Here is a 19435-nt window from a genome sequence, read left to right as displayed (position 1 = left end):
GTATTTTGAGGAGTACCTATAAACAACAAGAACAAAAATCAAACATAACTAAACGATGGCTTTTTATGCATCATGTACCAATGTAATTGTTGGCATGTATCAAATAAATTCAATAAATTCGGTATTGATCGTAGGATTGTATCGACATACACGAATAACACTTGGAAATGCAAAAACGTACATACATATACGTATATCTATGTAATATAACATCAACTGAATTTATTCAATAAGCCAATTTGTTACCCAATATATACTTGACTCGGCAAATCGATATGAAAAAAGGAATGCCATTTTTCTATGTATATCCTATCCCGTGTTACGTTAGAAAAATCCATAATTACCTTAGCTTTCTTTTTTCTCCTGTTCTCTTCACGGTCTATATTTTTTATCATAATCTTTTAATAAAACTTTTATGGTCCTGCGTTTACACAACATTTTCATCTTACTCTTACCTATGGTACGTATTTAGCAGAGTATGTAGAGAAACGTCGCGTGATATCCTGTATAATACGCTTATATATTAATAAAAGCTGTTCATTCTGCTTGCATCTTAGCAGCAATGAAAAAGTTGCTGCTTTTCTGTAACTCGTGCACAGCTAAAAACATTAACGTGTGTAGTTTTTAGAAATACGCAGAATGCTAGCCAAGTTAAACTTTGGAGGTTCTAATTAAAGAACTTTTCCAACTTCGCATCTCATGCCATGGTATGGTATATAGGAACACACGTGACCAACGTAAACTTTTTATCTATCTTTTGTTTTAATAACGAGATAAAAGACAAAAATAAGAAGGTCGTGTTGAATCTGTTGATTTCTTCCTGAACTTCTTTTTATCTCCTACAACGACACAAAGGGAGTGGAGACCACGGAGGCACATCCACGTAAGCATGGACTTCCCTCATGGAGAATACTAATCTATACGGCATATTACGTATGTATAATACCTTAATAACGAAAGAAAATGAGATTCATAAGAATTACTCAAATTTGTATTACGACTACTAACTAAGATCTATGCACGTTTTAATGAAATATTTATTTTTGTAATCGTTAATAATTATACTCGTTAGATAAATTGCTATGTAAATTTGACCATACTCGCAATAATTTTCAAGGTCATGTAAATTTTCCTACAATATTTTGTACAAAAATTATGCATGTACATGCGATATCAAGGTAACTTCGAATTGTTTAACAAGTAATAACTGAAGCGCGAATTTTTATATAAATTTATGTTTTTGAGAATGTAATGAAATAGACAGAATCTCCGTAGAATATTGTTTGACCTATCAAATAATACAGGAAACGTTACACTTTCGATATATTACATATCGTTTCATATTATCTACATTCTGTGCAATGTTACACTTTCAAATTTCTTACAAGCGCATAAGAATCCGCAGTCTAGTAATAATTCTTTTACGTTATTGCACACAGGTAATATGTATATATGGATATTTAAAAACGTTAACTAACAAATTATTTATATAAAATAAAAAATTTGTTTCTTTCTCTCACAGTATCATATATCTCTATAGCATCCGACATTTCTAGGTACAGATTTTTTTGTAGAATGCACATTGCAGAATTTAATGGCTCATAAAGAAAGAAAAGTTTATGACAAACGTACGTAAAAGTATATCTAGGAACTAGAAAGCCAAACGCGATAACGACAATACGTGCCTCAAAGTTCTTCAGATTTAACTATAAAATATAGTAAGCAGAATTCTGCTACGACTCTGGATCATATCTTGGTACAAAAATCTTCTATCAGGACCATTATTCTTTTCAATGTTACCATTGTGGACGAAGAGAGCCACATTTGCAAAAATTAGTTCCAATTAGTGTTCTATTCAATCGTGCTGTTTATATCCAAGGTAAATCTTGGAAAATAATCGAATATACGAAAGTCTCAACAAATTATTAACGTCACTCTCTATCTTCAAGTATGTTTCTACATGAAATCAACAAAGTCATGCAAGTACTTGTACGATCATGTAATAAATGCTGTGCTTTGTAATTAAATGTGTTATAATAAGGCGCAAAAATAAATAATCGTGCTATAACAAAACAATTAAATGTAAATCTATTTTATCAATTTATCTAAAAAAAGAAAATATATATTTGTCATTGAAGACTGCAAGCAGTTACATCCGAATACATAGCGCAACCCGACTTGTTAGATAATCAAAAATAAACCGATTATAACATATAAAGTTGCAACTAACTTCAACAAACGGAGATATTTTCAAATATTTTCAAAGATACCCGATTCGCTAACGGACTCTAAAAGAAGAATACCACCTGCATATGTAAATGGAAAATTTATATACGGATAAAGAGCTTAAATGCTTTAAGGTACCAGTGCATCGTGTACATGCTATTTTACATTTAAATTTAAAAGAGCGTGGGTTTGTTATACCATCCGATCGGGCTTGTAACCTTTGGGTATTACGTTTTCTCGGAAATATTTCTGGGGATTGAGAAGAAAATAAACTTGGAAAATATTTTAGACAACGTATCATAATATAAATACATTTATACGTCTGTGCAAACGAATACAAAACATTTTAACTCTAAGGGATTTACTTGCTCCTAAATTATCGCTTGCTGAACTGTTTGATTTTTACTTCCATTCAACTTTTCGACGTTATCAAGAAACATAACAATCCTCTAACATTTACCGTGATCCGTGGCTCAAGTTTATTCATTCAATAAAGTGTAATAATCCTTTGAAAAATTATTTCTTCTTTTATTATCGCATTTGTACGTATGCGTCTTGATTTTATTCGTTACATAAGATGTGATAATTCTTTGGAAAATAATTTCTTTTCTTTACAATTATCATTGTCGTCATTTTGTATTATTTCCTAGAATAATTGTGATCGATGGTAACAGCACTATTTTCGATAATAATTTATCTTGTCGTTATCAAGAAATTTCCTGTCGTTCACGCTGCACTCGATTATGTGTAACAAACAAATAAAGGTGAATAAGACGTTATTTCTATAACATTTTCCTACTCATAGTTCACAGTGATTAGGCGATTATGGCGAACATTTTAGACCAATAACGACGTTTATTTCTTCATTGCCTAAAGTAATCGTCGCCATATCATAACGCTGATTCCAAGAAACAAGAAATCCTTGTTTGTGTATTCAGTATGATTTTAGGTAACGTGGCCATTCGCGAACATCAACGCGATGTCAATAGATTTAACAGTTCTTCAAGCATCTAACAGCTTTCCCTATTCCTATAATACTTCTTCCCAACAAAAATTCATGGTGAATACAAAATGTTCCAGTATTTTTTCCTGAGCAAACCCTTTTTGTTATGTTTAATTAGATGTAGATGTTTTATTAAAAAGTTAAAAAAAGAAAGAAAGAAAAGGAAAGGAAACATTGATACTTGATAGGTTTATTTTGACAGTGCTGTACGTTAAGTTCATTTTCCTTTGTTTTGAAATGTTGAAGTGTTTGCGTTTCCATCGATTGAAAAATCCTGATAAAGTTTACCTACAATTAGTTTATCCACGTCTCTGTGTGTTTAAACAATTGAAATACAACGTCATATGAATTGTTGCTAGACGATAACAAATTGGAATATAATAATATTGAAAAGACTAAATTCGATTAAGTTTGCAAGCCATGATTGTTTAAAGCATTATAAAAACATTTCTTTTCTTATTTTATAAGATTACAAGCTGTACGTATCCCACAATAAAAAATACAAAGAGCATCTGCTATCAACGTTTTTCCTTCTATAGAAAAAACAGGCATTAATATAATTTTTTTTTTTTTTTTTTTTTGAAAATGTAAATTAAAAATTCCCGATAAAAGGCCAAATGACTTAAATAACGACTTACTTAATTCAGGCGATAGCACTACTTTTACTTTGGATTATTTTTTGTAAGAATACTGAACGATTACGTATGATTAAGGAAACTTCGTTTTATCCAAGAGTGTATAAGTAGACGATAAAATTGTTCGGGGAAATCATTAAAATTCATCGAATTTCTTGCTCGTAAACGAATCGAAAACGAACGTGCGAAAATTCTATTACACAGAAAATATTATTTGCCGAATTTATATCAACGAACGAATGGCAAACAAACGAAATTGAAATTGTGCTTCGACTGTCACAAACTTCCGGTTTTGCTTTCGACCCGTCTAGCCAACTGTGTTGGCCTAGAGCAAATATTTTCGCCACAAAATGATAAACGATGAAACATCTTTTTCGCGATGGTGTCCACAAAAAATGTCAACCTTTCCGAAAGGTAGAACCGCAAGCAGAAATCATACTGTTCCCTGCTAAGTTTTATCGAGGTAAAAAAAAAAAAAAAGAATAAATGATGAGAGCTGTATTTAGGGTACAGACATTCTAGGGCAACGAATTCAGAAAAAGTCGAAGTAATTGCAGCGATGCGAGTATCCAATTACGATTTCATTTCAAGAGAGTACTGTTGCTCGAAACCCGTTCAAAATTACTCAAGCACGTTCTTGTTATCCTTTTCTAGTCTCAAGTTGTATCGCCACGTACAACGCTACAATTTTAATTAACTAATTGTAAGGTAGTAACGCATAGTACTTTCGATGTTGCTCATACGTAATTATGCACGTTTACTTAAATTATAACACGCGCGCGCGTATATACAATATTACTAAATATTATAAATATTTATTAAAGAAATATTTGTATAAAATAAATATGCATACAGTACGCGAAACAACACTTTTGATGAAAAAAGATACAATCTTGTTATCTTATGAATGAATTTAAGAAGAATGGATGCAATTTTAATTTCGTTACATTACGAAAAATGTGTGAAACAACAGTTATTCGTTACGTAAAACAAGATATTGGTTAATTTAAAAGTATTAAATTTTGGTCCCTCGATAAAGGAAATTCTTCTTCTTTAAATAAAATAATTTGAAGCGTCCTATTACTCTGCTTTCAGTAATTCACGAAACTGATCACTCTTTTTGGTTTGATCTGGTTTCCTTCCTTGACAATTTCATACGCGTTCTATGACAATTAAGGTACGGCTTTGTTTATTGCGAGAGTTCTAAGAAATTGATGAACTAAAGAAGAATGACAAGTAAACATTTGTACAAAGTTTTTGAACTTGTTATAGCTATTACTCATTGCATCATTTTCTTAAAAACACCTGGAATATTGTTGTCTCAATTAATTATTTACGGGCTCCTCTGCAAACTTTTGTGTCTTAGTTGTGTCTTGTAGGTTTGCGTATGTTACCAAAGGTGATCGAACGTATTGTTAGAAATTTTCATCGCAATCTAATCGAGTAAAATGTTATCTTTACTTCGGATTACTCGAATATTGGTTACAAGATACTAGGTAATATTACGTAAATGTGAGAGGCGCGCGTATTATACTCCTGTTAAAAATTACATCATTCGAAAATGTTATCTTTCAAATTTATGTAGCCTCTTCATTTTTTGTTTTTTTTTTTTTTTGTTTATAGATAACGAACGTAAGTCAGTTATTCCCTACCTATTCATTTTATCACATATAACTAGCACGATTTTATAGGCCTATAAATAATACTTCATTTATCGTAAATCTGACATTTATTGCAGCATTATATATGTACTACGTATAAGACACCTGTTCTCTGATGAATTCGTCTTTGATAAAAGACATACTATATCGGGGATTTAGATATCGTTCGCTAAAATAAAGAAAGACTTACTTCTCCTATGAAAGACGATAAGTATGTGTATAATATAGGGTGACTTGTTTTACTAAATTCGTTTTAAATTTCAAATTGTATTGAAGATAGATATTTAATCATATCAGGCGCTAAAAAAGAAACGATATTAGAAAAACTACAATACTAACTAACGCAATATTCTTCTAATTAATAATAAATGTAAGATAAGCAAGAGTAAGACGGAAGGCGATCATCTTAAACTGTAAAATATAATCTGTAACGTAATGTGTGTAATAATGTGTGTCATGTAAAATGTTAAAAATGTAACCAGCATCCACATACATAGAACTGTTGAAAGTTACTTTCTTATCGTATCTCTGTTAATTTTGCTTCAACTATTTGTCTCTCAAAATGTGCCTCTCAAATGTGTTTTTAAGCATCGCATCACAATATCTATGCAAGCAGCGATATCTTAAAACGTAATTAGTAATTACATATGTATCTCGCAAAGCATTGTTATTTAGAATCTTTTCATTCTGAAAAATCATATAAAGATCGAAATCATGAAATCAAGTCGAGACAATGAAACTCTTTCTAATATTTCAATAACCACTCCGACAAACTTTCCCTAATGTACACACATCGTGCAAAAGGTGTACGAATCAGAATTATCCCATACGTCGTTCCATTGATTGAAACAACAATCGAATGCTTTTTATTTGCCAACTTATTTACCAAGTTTCACGATTGTTAGGGGAAAAAATCCTTTCTCGATACGTTATTGACGCGTGATACTTTGCATATCGTACGGTTGAAACAACGTTGAAACGAACAATAACGTTGATCGACACAATGATGATTAAGCCATTGATAAGGGTAAACAAGAGATTTAGCAAAAGCGTATCGAGGAAGCAAATCGAATTTTCTATAATTTCGAGTGACAATATCGTTATTCCGACCGAACATCCGTATCAAGAAAGCAACACGCCTAGTCACGCGATTTCATTTTCTTCGAATCGAACGACCGAGCTATCGACGGGGCTGCTACAGCAAGAAAAAATTAGTCGCAGGTAGTGAACGCTGTGGTAAAATTCGCGTCCACTGCGAAGATACGCGAATATGAGATTTATTCGGTGACACGAATCGCGATAGGGGAGCGAGTTATCGTAAAGAGGCTATGGGTTTTCGCGATACCTTCTAGTAACCTGTCGAGCTATTACGCTATTACGACCTGGGGGCCACTAATGGGGCCCATGCTGTGCACGAAGGAATCACGTTACGCACGCATGCAGCTACGGTCAGCCGTGTGCACGCGTCTCTCCGCGCTCTGCGTAGAGCGTACAGCGTGTAGAGTAGAGCATAGAGGAGCACAGAGGAACGCGTGGCTATGCCATGCACCGCAGTTCGACTCACGGCTACGTTTATTGCAGCGTGCACACAGCCAGCCACCGGTGCAGCGTTCCGCGGGGAACAAACGTCTACACGAAATACAATACTTTCGTACGTGCCATTCGAGCAAGCCTCTGCATTTACAGCAGTCCATGATACGCCTTCGTTCCTACCAAATACACCAAACTTTTCCATCGAGACGATACTATATACACGTCCGAGTCGACGCGACACGCTGACGTTCCTTTCTTTTTCTACTATGTAATAGAAACGCTCGCTGCTCTTCTACGAGCGGATCTAATTTATTACCCGTGCGATTGCACCGAGCTATTGATAACGGAGCTGCGACAACTACGTCGCACTACGTACACGTTCGTTCATGCTTCTTATCTATCGGCCACGCATTCGTCTCAACTGACTTTTTTCCTGACACGTTCCTTTCGCTGACAATGATTAAAGAACACGTTTTGTCTCGCGCGACTCATTTACATTTTTTTTCTCTCTGCGTAGCGCCAGTCAAAGAAACCAATCTACGTATATACTAGGCACTCGTAAGTATCTAGACGCTTTCTCTTTCTTTCTATCTATCTATCTCTCTCTCTCTCTCTCTCTCTCTCTCTCTCTCTCTCTCTCTCTCTCTCTCTCTCTCTCTCTCTCTCTCTCTCTCCCTCCCTCTCTATCTATCACTCATTGATTTTTATACAGAAACAGTATTTAAGACAAGTATTACAAACTAACGACGAGCTAACAATTAAAAGTAATATTTATTAGAAACGAATGATTTATTATAAGAAATTTATTAATATTATTAGAAATGAATAAAAATTTTTCGTCCTTACCCCATAAATTTAACCACCATAGTATTCTTAGCAGTTTATAAAAATCTCTTCGTTTGATCAGTAATTTAAGAATTAAATAGGCCGATGATAAAATATCGCAACACCTTTATAAGTTTCATCATACAAGTTCTAATCTTTCCATTGCAAGTGGATGAATGATTTACATGTAAAAAATCAAACTCGTAGTAACGTTATGCTACGTGCGATGATGATAGTATCGATTAGATAATTAAATCATTAACGGTACTGTCATTTGTAATTTACATTGTGTTTTGTCAAACACAAACAAATGCTTGGATACTTTTAAACGTTAGCTCAACAACGGACATAACACTTTTAGACAGGAAGACTGCTTCGCACGAGTATTAATCTATACGATATCTTACACACGCACACAACTTCGTGTACACGTACGTGTACGTACGTGAGCAGATGGTGAGCGGAAACAAAGAAATTAGTACATCCGTGAAAAGAAGAACACCATTTCTCGGTCAAATATTTTGAAAAGAGAAGTTTGTCCAACGACGTTCAGTTAATGAATTGTTGATAGACTCAAATATTAAACATTAATTATATAGAACGCGGTCGAATAATGTTTGACGTGAGATAATTTCTTATGAGAAAGTAAGAAAAATATGGAACACAGAATAATAATACAGAACAGAGAATATAATTATCTCGTCCGATGCATAATTTTCGAGAAAATCGAGTTTGAAAATTTATCAAGTGTACTCGAATCTGGCTAATTCTACATTGGACAGGAGTAAATAAATAATCGACAGCGGGTTAGTCTACGTAAGAAAATAAGTAGAAATTGTAAAATGAAATATTTTCACAAGACGCTCCGTTTCCGAGAAAAATAAATTTGAAAATTTATCATACATGTGTAACAGACCGATTCTTAACTAAACACGTTCAAACTCTGTTTTCTTCGCGATAAAGCCGTAAATAGAAGTATTTTGTTCCACACTCTTTACTTGTTCTTGGCTGTAGAATTTATTTCTTCCATTACTTATTTCTGTCCAGCCTGGAATTACCCAGGTTCAAGTATATTTGACAAATTTTCAAGCTCGGTTTTCTCCAAAACAAAGAATTTTATTCTACATTCTCGTCTTATTTTTTCATAAGAAATCACATCATGCCTGTCTACAATGCGATTAGTTATATATATAACGTTATTTTTGCCGAGTTCCGACCGGGGCTTCTTTAAATTCATTCATAATTAATTTTGACTGAAGAGAAGTAAAGATGGTCAAAACTTTTACCATCGTTACGGTTTGCATAGCTAAATATATTTGAAAATGTAAAGAATATAGATGAATTGAGCGTACCGTATTTTCATATAGCAAGAATTCGTAGCAAATTTAACTTGGAAAATAAATCTTAGCAAGATATACTCGTGCAAACTCATGTCGAATTAAAATCGATTTATATTATCCGTCCAAACGTGAGACAGTAGACACGATTCAAATCATCAAATATTATGCAATTTAACGTAACAATTTCTGCACAGCAATCAGTTTGAACACATTGTATTTCGGACATGCATTTATTATATTTCTAGATAAGAATGTTTCGTCCGCGACGTCAACGAACAATAATTATTTCCGTATAGCGTGCATTATGTTCAGACAATACTTGACCTCGTAACAAGTAATTTTGTTCTTTCGTGAAATTTTCTACTTTTTCGGAAGGAAACGACGAGATCATATGTATCGTGAAATTTTCGCTCGCAAATATCGTGAAAATCTTTTCTAATAGATACTAATGGAAACCTTTTAGTTCTTTAAACACTGTCTAATACAATGAATTCTTCTCTGTTTGCAAAACGACGTGTCTGTTCTTTTACCTTCCTTTCTTTTTCCTCTCTAATAATAATGCTATATAGAAGGGGCCTTTTACAAACAAATACGAAAACATTATCAACTGACTGTCACTATACATGATGGAGAAATATTATTCTTATATCTAACGCTGTCGGGCATTAACTGATACTATAAACACTGTCTTTGAACTTGAACGGAAGCATCTCGCTATCGTCTCGTGCCTGAACAGGTGCTGTACACCAACTTTTATAATCGTAGTACAAGCGAAGTATGAGACTCAAAATGCGCAAAATGTACAACTACAATAGTCACTTCAATACGAAAAAATGATTGGACAATGTGGTATAACATTGATAAAAACGTATTATAGTCGATATAGAATAGCCGGAGACATCATCGTCTCGGTTACTTTCGACAGCTGTTTGTTGTCCGTAACTTCGAGTGCGTTTATCATCGTTCGATTTAGACCCTATGGGTATTGTACATTTGTGTCTCGTATGTACCTGAGCAAAACAAAACACGTATCGAGTTAGCAAAAATTTGTCGTACCGTGAATCTAAATTTCTCGTCGTATCTTCCTCTACGAGAAGATCGCAAACGTTATTCGAAAAACGCTTTTGACTTTCCTCTCGTTTTTCGTTCAAGACGTGTTACGAGTTCGTTACAATTAAAATCCGAGGTTCTAAAAATAAAAGAGGTAACAAAGAAAGCCGAAATTCGTCGAGAAACTTTCATTCACCGGGAATTGGTTTTAAAGTAGTTAACCCTTTGAGAGTTAGTGGTTTCAGTCCCGCAATTTCGTCTTATTTCTTTCAGCGATTCTCCGTATTTAAAACAAAATTACTTCCAGCTCTTTTCATCTAAAACTTTTTTCTGCACAGTCTCTAGCAATTACTTTGATACTTTGCAATATTACTGTCCTTTCCGGTTTTCATTATTCGCATCTGCGCTATGTTCTTCCTTTGATATGTACTGCGTATAAATGCGTATACTTTTCTACTCTGCACATTTTTTTCTGTCAAGTAAAATATTGCATGTCGTTTATGTTGCGTGTGATGCAGCTCGATAATTGAACTACTGAGTCAGGGTCTAAGTAACGTAAAAAAAACACATTTTTGAAATCTCTATTACCAACCATTATTTCTAATTATTCGTACGTATAATGGATCTCTCTCTCTCTCTCTCTCTCTCTCTCTCTCTCTCTCTCTTTTGTTCATAGACGAATCTTACTACGAGCTGTAAGAAGTTAAACACGAAACAACGGTGTACACGAATAAGAAGGGAAATGGAGGTGAAAGACGGAGGGAGCAAGACGAAGAAGCAAGAGAACGATAGTGAAAAGAAGAAGTAAAAGAAAGAGATGGAGAAGCAAAATCGGCAACTCACATTGATCGAATATCTTAAGCATCGCTTTCTTCAGCTGCATAATCGTGCGCTGAGTGTGGCGGGGCGCCTCGACGAAATGGAACAATCAGGTTCACAAGACAGCGTGGTCGTCATGTAAGAATGAGCGCTGCTCTTCTCGCACGCAACTCGTTTCTTCGACAGAGCAGTCCATCCTCCGGTCACGAAAACCGCGGTGTCCTTCAAGGAGCGACCGTGCGTCTCGCAGGACGCTCGGTCGTCCGGCAGCCCGCTATTCTCCGCCACGACCGCATCCTTGTTCCTCGATGCCTTGCACCGCTTCCTTTTCTTTCCCCTTTACCCCTTTCTTCGTCTTTCTATGCCGCGCGCGCGTTCTTCTCTGGAACCCGTGTGCTCGTTCCCTCTCACGATCAAGCTCTCTTCTACTCTCTACTCGACGTTTCTCGTTCCACGCGAAACAACTCTGCTATACACACGCGTTACACGCGGCTCTCTACAAAAGTTGACTATATCGCGCTCGTGCGTGAGCTTCGAACTTCGGGGAAGCACTCTCGTCCTCGTCACTTCCGGTGCGCTGGAATCCGTACGATGAATGAACTGGCTTGTGTTGTAATCGCTCCCACGTTGCGGACCGACCTCTCGGGGCAAATTTCCTTCGATAACATCCACGTGCCTCGACGGTTCGACACGCACGGAGTCTGGCCGCCGTTTCGTGACGCTGGTAAACAACCAAGCGAATAATTACTTTCTGACGATCGATATGCCGATCCGATGTCGAAAACGTCGCTCGTCGGAGACGACGTTCAATCGACTCGTACACGAGCTGGAAGCCGACTGCTGCGCCTCCGATTCGCGACGTCCATCACTTCTGCATCTCGGGGAAGATCGTTAATCGTAAAGAATGTTCAACGATCTATCAAACTGTTCGTTCGAAGACGTGGCACTAATTGTTAACACGGTAGGGAAAACGAAAGAGCAACCGGTTTTCGCGAACAGCGTTCGATGGATTCAACACCCTCGAGATGAGCGCCGTATCTTCGTAGATCCAGCCAACGATATTCGACCGACTACCTCGTTTCCAGAGCTGCCGTCACGCTCGTCTCGCGATTACCACGTGCGCACGAAATGCGATGTAAAATACTTGGAACGATCGAAAGTCCATAAGGAATTAGCGCAGCGCGCTCTGCCCCTCGACGAACAGCTGACTTTCAGACGTATCTCGTCCAACTTCTTTTCACCCCGATCTAAAACGCTTATTCCACGTTCGACACAGAATATAGTCGAGAAACGAGAGATTTACGAGCGCACTCTCCTTCCTGTCCACGTTTCTCTTCTTCTTTCTTCTTTTCTTTCTTTTTTCTTTTTTTGCTACGCCAAACAAGGATACACGAAGCGTACGCCCTGTCTTTGACAACCCAAGTCTTTCAGTCGATTTCAGTTGTTCTCTCTTTGTTCGACGAGCTGCGACTTAACCTTATCGTTTCGGCACGCGCACTGTTCCAACAGAGAAATCGAGCATTCTCCTCGTTGACTTCGTTGGCGATTTCGAAAGCAAGACAATTTCAATCGCGATTCTTAACGGTACTAAAATTCGCAGTTCCGAGCAAACGATTTTTCTTCTATCGAATTCGACGACTTGTCGCGAATCGAAACGTTACACGGGGCACTTGCCGATCATGAGCGGGCGCACATGGCGTACACGACGACGGTGCACGCGCGCAGCTTGTTTACTTTCTCACTTTTGTGTCACCAGACTTTGATCCCAATTCGAACGTCAGCCGTTTTCTTACGCCTGTCGATTCAATTTTCACCGCCAAACGAAACGCGTTTGGGACAGACGCGGTGAGAATTTCGCAACACGGCGAGGTTGTTTTCGTTGCGCGCTGAATTTGACGTTCGGCCGTGCACGGCAACGCGTTCGCGCTCCGACGACGGGCTAGACTCGTCAAAACCGCGATTCTCTTTTGCTGAACTTCACACTCGGACGAATCGATTCTTTCGAACACTGATCAGCGTGTGCGATGGAAAAATGAATTCCGTACGAGGCAAACCACTCTCGGACTTGCACGAGCGAAAAACAAAAAGCCGGCCGTTACTGACGGAAGACGTTTCTTTTTCTCCTCTTTCGTTGCGTTATGAATAACGCGCGTGACGCGCAAATCGCACGTAATGCCTCCTGCGCGAGTTTAACCGCGACTGCCGAGTCGAAGCGAATCGAGTCAGTCACGGTCTCGAGAGCCGAACAACCTAGAGAGAGGGAGACCGGGATGGATAGAGAGAGAGAAAGAGAGAGGGGAGAGAGGAGCGCGTATAACCGACTGCGATAGGCGGTTAAAAAGAGAGAGAAAATCAGGAGTAAGAGTGGGGGAGAGAAAGAGGCCGCGACAATTGTGCCAGAACGATTGACAGAGACGGTTCCAGAGGGAATCGAGGGGAAGAGGAGAGAAAACACGTTAAGTAAGAAAGAAGAAGGGAAGATGGAAAAATTGGTGGCAAGCGAAAAGAAAGGAGGAAAGATTTTGAAAGTTATAGAAAATTGAGGGATTCGAAGCGAACGTGTATATGATACGAAATCTAGTGTCAGATCGGTGACGCTATGAAAACGTAGCGCTCTTTTTATCGTCCGTTTCTTTTTAATCAAAATTCTTGAAAGAAAAGAAAATATGAGAGAAATATAGGAGCGACGACCAAGAAAAATAAAAACGCGAGTAGTTTGTTCTTCGATCGAATTAACGCGTTTCTACTTATTTATTAGCGTTAGATTTAGTTTCTTCGAGATTCTTGCGAGTAACAGCAAATACAAAACGATGCGAGCTAACATATCGATAGCAATTACGGAACATGTCAATCTGCAATCTGATTATCGCCGATAAACAAGAGTATATAGGATAAACAAAAGACAGGAGATTAACGATATAGAAACCAATAATCCTTTAATGCGCGAGAGTCGATGTTCGAGAAAATGGCAAAAAATCAAAAGCAGCAAAAAACCGATTTGACCTTTATGCGAATATTTAATGTCGCGATTTGAAATTGCGGAAATTTACCGCGTTTTAACGTCGTTGTTTCACTATGTACGTAGGGGAAAGGTGTTTTCGCGCGAGAAATTTATTGATTACGGATAATACGAGCTTTTCAGTTGCAACAACCGGAAGCTAGTCTATCTTTGAAAATCCAGCTGCCGATAAAATAGCAAAGTGCACTGGCGTCACCAAAGCAAAAGAGAACGATGGCTTCGAAGACAGGCGACCAGATAAAAAATTGTTATCTATTCCGTTGGTCGACGTGTTGTGCTTACATCGGCTTTCGTCTGATAACCGCGCGCACGTTCATCTATTTACATAAGTAGTGGCTTAATAACTGGCTGGTATGAAAGGAGAGAAATTGAAGGTGGAGAGAAGGGAGGACTTTATGCAAATTACACTTGCTTCTTGTTTTACCATGAATACGCGAAAAGCCGGTCAATTTTTCGGCCGCTTTTCTTTGACGCTTTTTCGAGCGAATGATTAACTTCGCGAAGACGATCCTGCTTATCTCGTGATACGCGAAAGACGAGATCACCAGTGTGAGAATTTGTATACGTACTTCGTGCCGGTACAATTAAATTTGTTCGCCGCCAGGCGTTTCGTTACGCTGCGGTTGCGTAAACGAAAATAAATTATTACGATGAAAAATGCAATTTATAATCTGGTTACGTATACGTAGGGTGACTTTATGTATTGGAAATACAGACCAGTTTCGCTAACGATATCTAATTAGGCTCGCCGGCGTTTGGAGGCAAATATTAGACAGCAGTTTTAACGAAGCAAGGGCAATAAACTTTATGAAATTAACGGCGAACGCGTCAACCGATTCACACGTGGTTTCGTGTATACCTTCTGAAAGAAAGCTTGTAGGTACATGTTTTACAAGTAAATATCTTTTGCGCCAGGTATCTTTCTGCTTTTCCGCCTTCCTCCTCCCACACTCGAATAAACTGCTTTAAACTCTGTTGCTTTACGTTGGCGAGTTATTAATTAAACACTTGCTTACGCCTGACGAAATAAATACGATGGTGTATAAAGGTTGAGCAGAGCATTGAGTTTTCAATGAACTCTGCCTAACAATCTTTCCATCGCGCCACCGTAGGCTGAAATAACGTCACAGCGATTAGTCATCGTTGAGTGTTCTCAAGTCAAAAAAGTTGCGATACTTTTCTATTTTTCCTATTTCGCCCGTTTAATGTGTTAAACAAGAAGCTAACGAGTTTATAGTTAGACTGACCTATTTGAATTAATGAATGTTAACCGCGGTAAAATTACACGTGAAATCGAATCAAATCTTAGACAGTTTTAAGAATTAATTAATTTCAGACTTCTCGGAGCTATTAGTAATTTCTTACAATTTATAACGGAACGAAGTCTACGAAATACGTGGTGATGCCACGTTATGTGCAGGAAGTATTTGCTTTAGTCTTCCCTTTTACTCGACAAATACGATAGATCGATGTTTTTTGCCCTAGAATAATGACTTTCTAAAAATGACAGTATACTTGCTGATATAGAATTAAACACGAAAGACCCGCGTCCTTTGTACCGAAGATATTTTGTTACCTAAATCAAAATTGTTACAGCTCGTGAAATATTTAAAAACAAACTATGAAAACCGGATCTACCATAATTTGTAAAGATTCATCGTAATCACAGCATAATTCCATTTTCGATTAAACTTCTACGTTGTATCTTTTGTTGTTAAAGTGTGGAGCTGTTTAACAAAAATTTGGAAAATATTCAATTTCATAAATCGATCATCAGAGTATATACACGAGTAGAAACGCATAAATAGAAGCGAAGATTTAATAATACTAAATTCGTATACTGTTCATAAATTCTGTGGTAAATAAATGTTTATTAATAGAATAGCAATGAACGTAAGTAATCGTCGTTGGACGGTGCACTGGGAATTTAACGAAGAATACTTCGCGTGAACCTGCAGAAATCGTTTAATTAACTCAGTTTCGAGTTCTGTTTCATTACATGGTGGTCGAAAAATTTCTAACTATACGTGACGTAAAATTTGTAAAAGATAAGAGAAGGAAATGGAAGTTCAATGTTCATATTATTGTTATCTTGCGTGCATTATAATCCCATATTTTTACATGCCTTAAATAACGTCTGCTCGATAAAGTAATTATCATTATCAAAATGTTTCGCCCGCTTTGATATTTTGTCACTCGGTATATACGTACGTACATATTATAGAAAGAGAACAAATGTTTTGGGCGTTCATTTTTTGTATCAAGCGAACTTCGCTAGTCGTAAGAGAAAAAAAAAGCTGAAACATATGGTAGCTTGAAGAAGACGAATGATGAGAACGAACGGAAGAAGGAAAAGCGCAGAGGGACTCGTGATATTTTCCACACGCGTGAACCTGTATGCTTTCATTCAAAGAAGAAAGTAGAAAAAGAGAGGAAATAATAAAATACGTGCCGAAAAAGAACGAGAAAGAGAACAAGAGCGCAAGACAGAGAGAGAGAGAGAGAGAGAGAGAAGCGGAGGAAGGGAAGGGGAAGCGAAGAAAGAAAACGACAGCTAAGTTGTTGGTTGTTCCGTCAAGTTTTCACGCGGTAAGCACACGACGCACGCGCGCGAGCGCCAGCATAAGCACAAGCGCAAGCGCGGACGCGAATGCGAGCGTGCGAGTATTACTAAGGGGTCTTCGCGTACCTACACGACTTTCCTCGATTATGCAACTGATGAGCTAGAGCCAGCTATTTCGGACTACCGTGCTGATATCGCTGATTATACATGGGTCATATAGACCCCCTCCACCTTTCTTTCGCTCTTCTTACTTGTCGTCAGTGAAACTTTCTTTTCTCCGCGTTAATATCTCAAATCCTACAACAGGATATCATTAGGCGAGTTTATAAACGTTACGTTGCGTGCAACAGCTGCTAGAACGAAACGAGTCATCAGTTCTTGATCCGATGGAATCAAAAGTGTTGATAGATACTGCGCAGATGATAAATTTCGATAACTGTCGGTCTTGCGAAGTACGTTAACGAGCTAACGCCGTTTTAATGAAAGCCTGTTGAAACATACGATTTTCTGACTGCGCGTGAAAAGACTGGTTAAAATAGAACGGACAACGAAATCAGAAAGTAATTCGAAAATCTGAAGAACGACGAAGGAATTGCAATTACACAATCTATTAGAAGATTCCCGCGGATGTCGCCGCTTTTGACGACTGAACTAATGAAAAACGGCTGGAAGCGCGGGCGTGTCCGGTCGTAGTAGCACTGAAATGTCGGCTGCAGATCGGGGATTACCTCATGTTTCAGGAAACGTTGCATTAACCTTTTGTCTCTCTCTTTTCTACTCGACTACACGAAGTACAAGAAAAAAAGTCGTCAAACGTGTCTACGATTCTTCGAAGCAGCTGTCCTATTGAAACGTATTCAACGTATTTTAATTACGTTCAGCTTCCTTTTGCTCCGCAAAAGTCTGGCCCGCGAGAGCAAAATTACATGTAACGAAGATTTAATAGGATCATTGCATAATTAATGTGCACAATCTTTTCAGCGAGAAATATCTCGAACGAACGCGTAAACGAGTCACAAAGTTCCTGGAAAACTGTGATTATATATGTATAATATAAGTTGAGATAAGTAAGCTGACGGATTCTTACCGCGAAATCACATTTCAAATTTTATGCCAATAGAAATATAAACGTGGAAGGGATTCCGCGAAAAATCTATGCTGCTGTCTCTATTCTTGGATGCGATCCAAGAATGACTTCGTCATGATCTTTTTAAGAAAATTTAAAAATTCTATTACATGTCTTAAGGAAATATCACCTACATCCTATTTGCAATTCGTATTAGAAATTTGATCTGCATGAGCTGATTATTCTTGCTACGATTATACCGGAGGAGCTCTGCGTTTTAAAGCTGAAACGAAGCTTCTTAACGGAACATTATCAAGCATTGTCCTTTTGCTGGGAAAGATCTTTCATTTGCGAGCTAATGATTTATAAAAGAAACGCGATGCAAACAGTTGTAAAAGACATAGTTAACATCGAAATTATCGATATGTATAAATTATTTAATGCGAAACGTGTCTCGTAAAAGTTGCAACATCGATATTCGAGGAAGCAAGAATGATATCCATAAAGCGGATATTGTAACATGTTCTGATAAGGACATCGTAGGCTTCGGAGAAACATTGCGATGTCTGACAATGAGAAATGAATGAATGTTCCGGCAAAGTAAAAGCGTTTCGTTTGAAAGATAAATTTCATCGTGGCGCGGAGTCTGACGAATACGCGATTTCAAGATCCATCTGGCGTGCTCGCTATTACTCGACATGACCAAAGAGGAGGAACGAAAGGAAGAAGATTTCTCTTCTGAAGTCGCGCGTGTCACGACCGTTACCTCACGACGACCGGCAGTTGCAACTCTCTAATCGACCGGGTACTCGTTAAGGAATTCTCTTAGCAGCGATCTCGTAATTAACCCGTGCATCGTTTTCTCCTCCTCTTACTGCTAAGCTTGCATTTTCGTGTCACAGTCTTAAGTAACATTCCCATTTTACACTTCTATGGTTCGCAAACAAATTTCTTTCCTGATAACGCAATACGACCATTCATTTTTCCCCATATTTTAAAGAAAAGAAAAGGAAAACAATAAATAAAATCGTGGAAATTTTTAATCAAAATTTTAACGCATTCTATTACTGCGATATAAAGCGCTTGGTAACCTTCGGTAAAGCTGGTTGGGATTGTTAAAAGCTTTTTAAATGGTGAAAAAAGAACGCGAAAGAAAGGAAAGTATCGTATAAACACTATATTGATAAAATTTATTGGATCAAAAAAGGGAAAAGAAATGATAATGATAGTTTTATCAAAAGGTCATAGAAAGTGGTCAAATTAGATAGAAAAATATATCACTTGCGTTAATGATTTTTTTTTATTTAAAAGATATAACGGTATATGACGCAAAAATGATTATCATAACTAGCGAAGCCTAGATTAATCTAATCTAATATTAATTTCTTGTACTAAAAATTGTCTGTATGATGAATGTTACAATATATCAAACGAATCAATGAAGAATTAAAGAAAAACTAATTGAGTTTTGTACCACTTTTTATACTACTTTTTGTACCAGTCGAACATAATTTATCATTCTGTATACTAATTGTCGCTAATTGGGGCTCGCTATGCATAATGATATTACGAGACCTATGTTAATAAAACTTCGATATATTTGAAATTTTCAAAGTTAATTTGTAGTTTGCACAAAATGTGTGCATATCCAATAAGGGACGAAAATCTCTACTATATCCTAACTTTTTAATTACA

At 37.2% G+C, this 19435-nt stretch overlaps 1 protein-coding gene across 13 annotated transcripts in view; it reads right to left on the bottom strand.

The window, feature by feature from the left end:
- Positions 1–19435, bottom strand: part of LOC126928709 (dual 3',5'-cyclic-AMP and -GMP phosphodiesterase 11-like) — a 150489-nt gene that overhangs the window by 51866 nt on the left and 79188 nt on the right. Inside the window, exon 3 of one of the 13 annotated variants that reach the window (XM_050744389.1) lies at positions 11117–11813. The exons of 11 other annotated variants lie outside the window; for them this stretch is intronic. In XM_050744389.1, the coding sequence (XP_050600346.1) occupies positions 11117–11156 (40 nt within the window). In that variant the 5' untranslated portion in view covers positions 11157–11813. Of the gene's footprint in view, positions 1–11116; positions 13692–19435 lie in introns of those variants that run through there. One more of the 13 variants, XM_050744390.1, reaches the window with a different exon arrangement.

This window comes from Bombus affinis, chromosome 2, assembly GCF_024516045.1.
Source record: "Bombus affinis isolate iyBomAffi1 chromosome 2, iyBomAffi1.2, whole genome shotgun sequence".
NCBI classification, from domain to species: domain Eukaryota; kingdom Metazoa; phylum Arthropoda; class Insecta; order Hymenoptera; family Apidae; genus Bombus; species Bombus affinis.
This window is presented reverse-complemented; position numbering and strand designations above follow the sequence as displayed.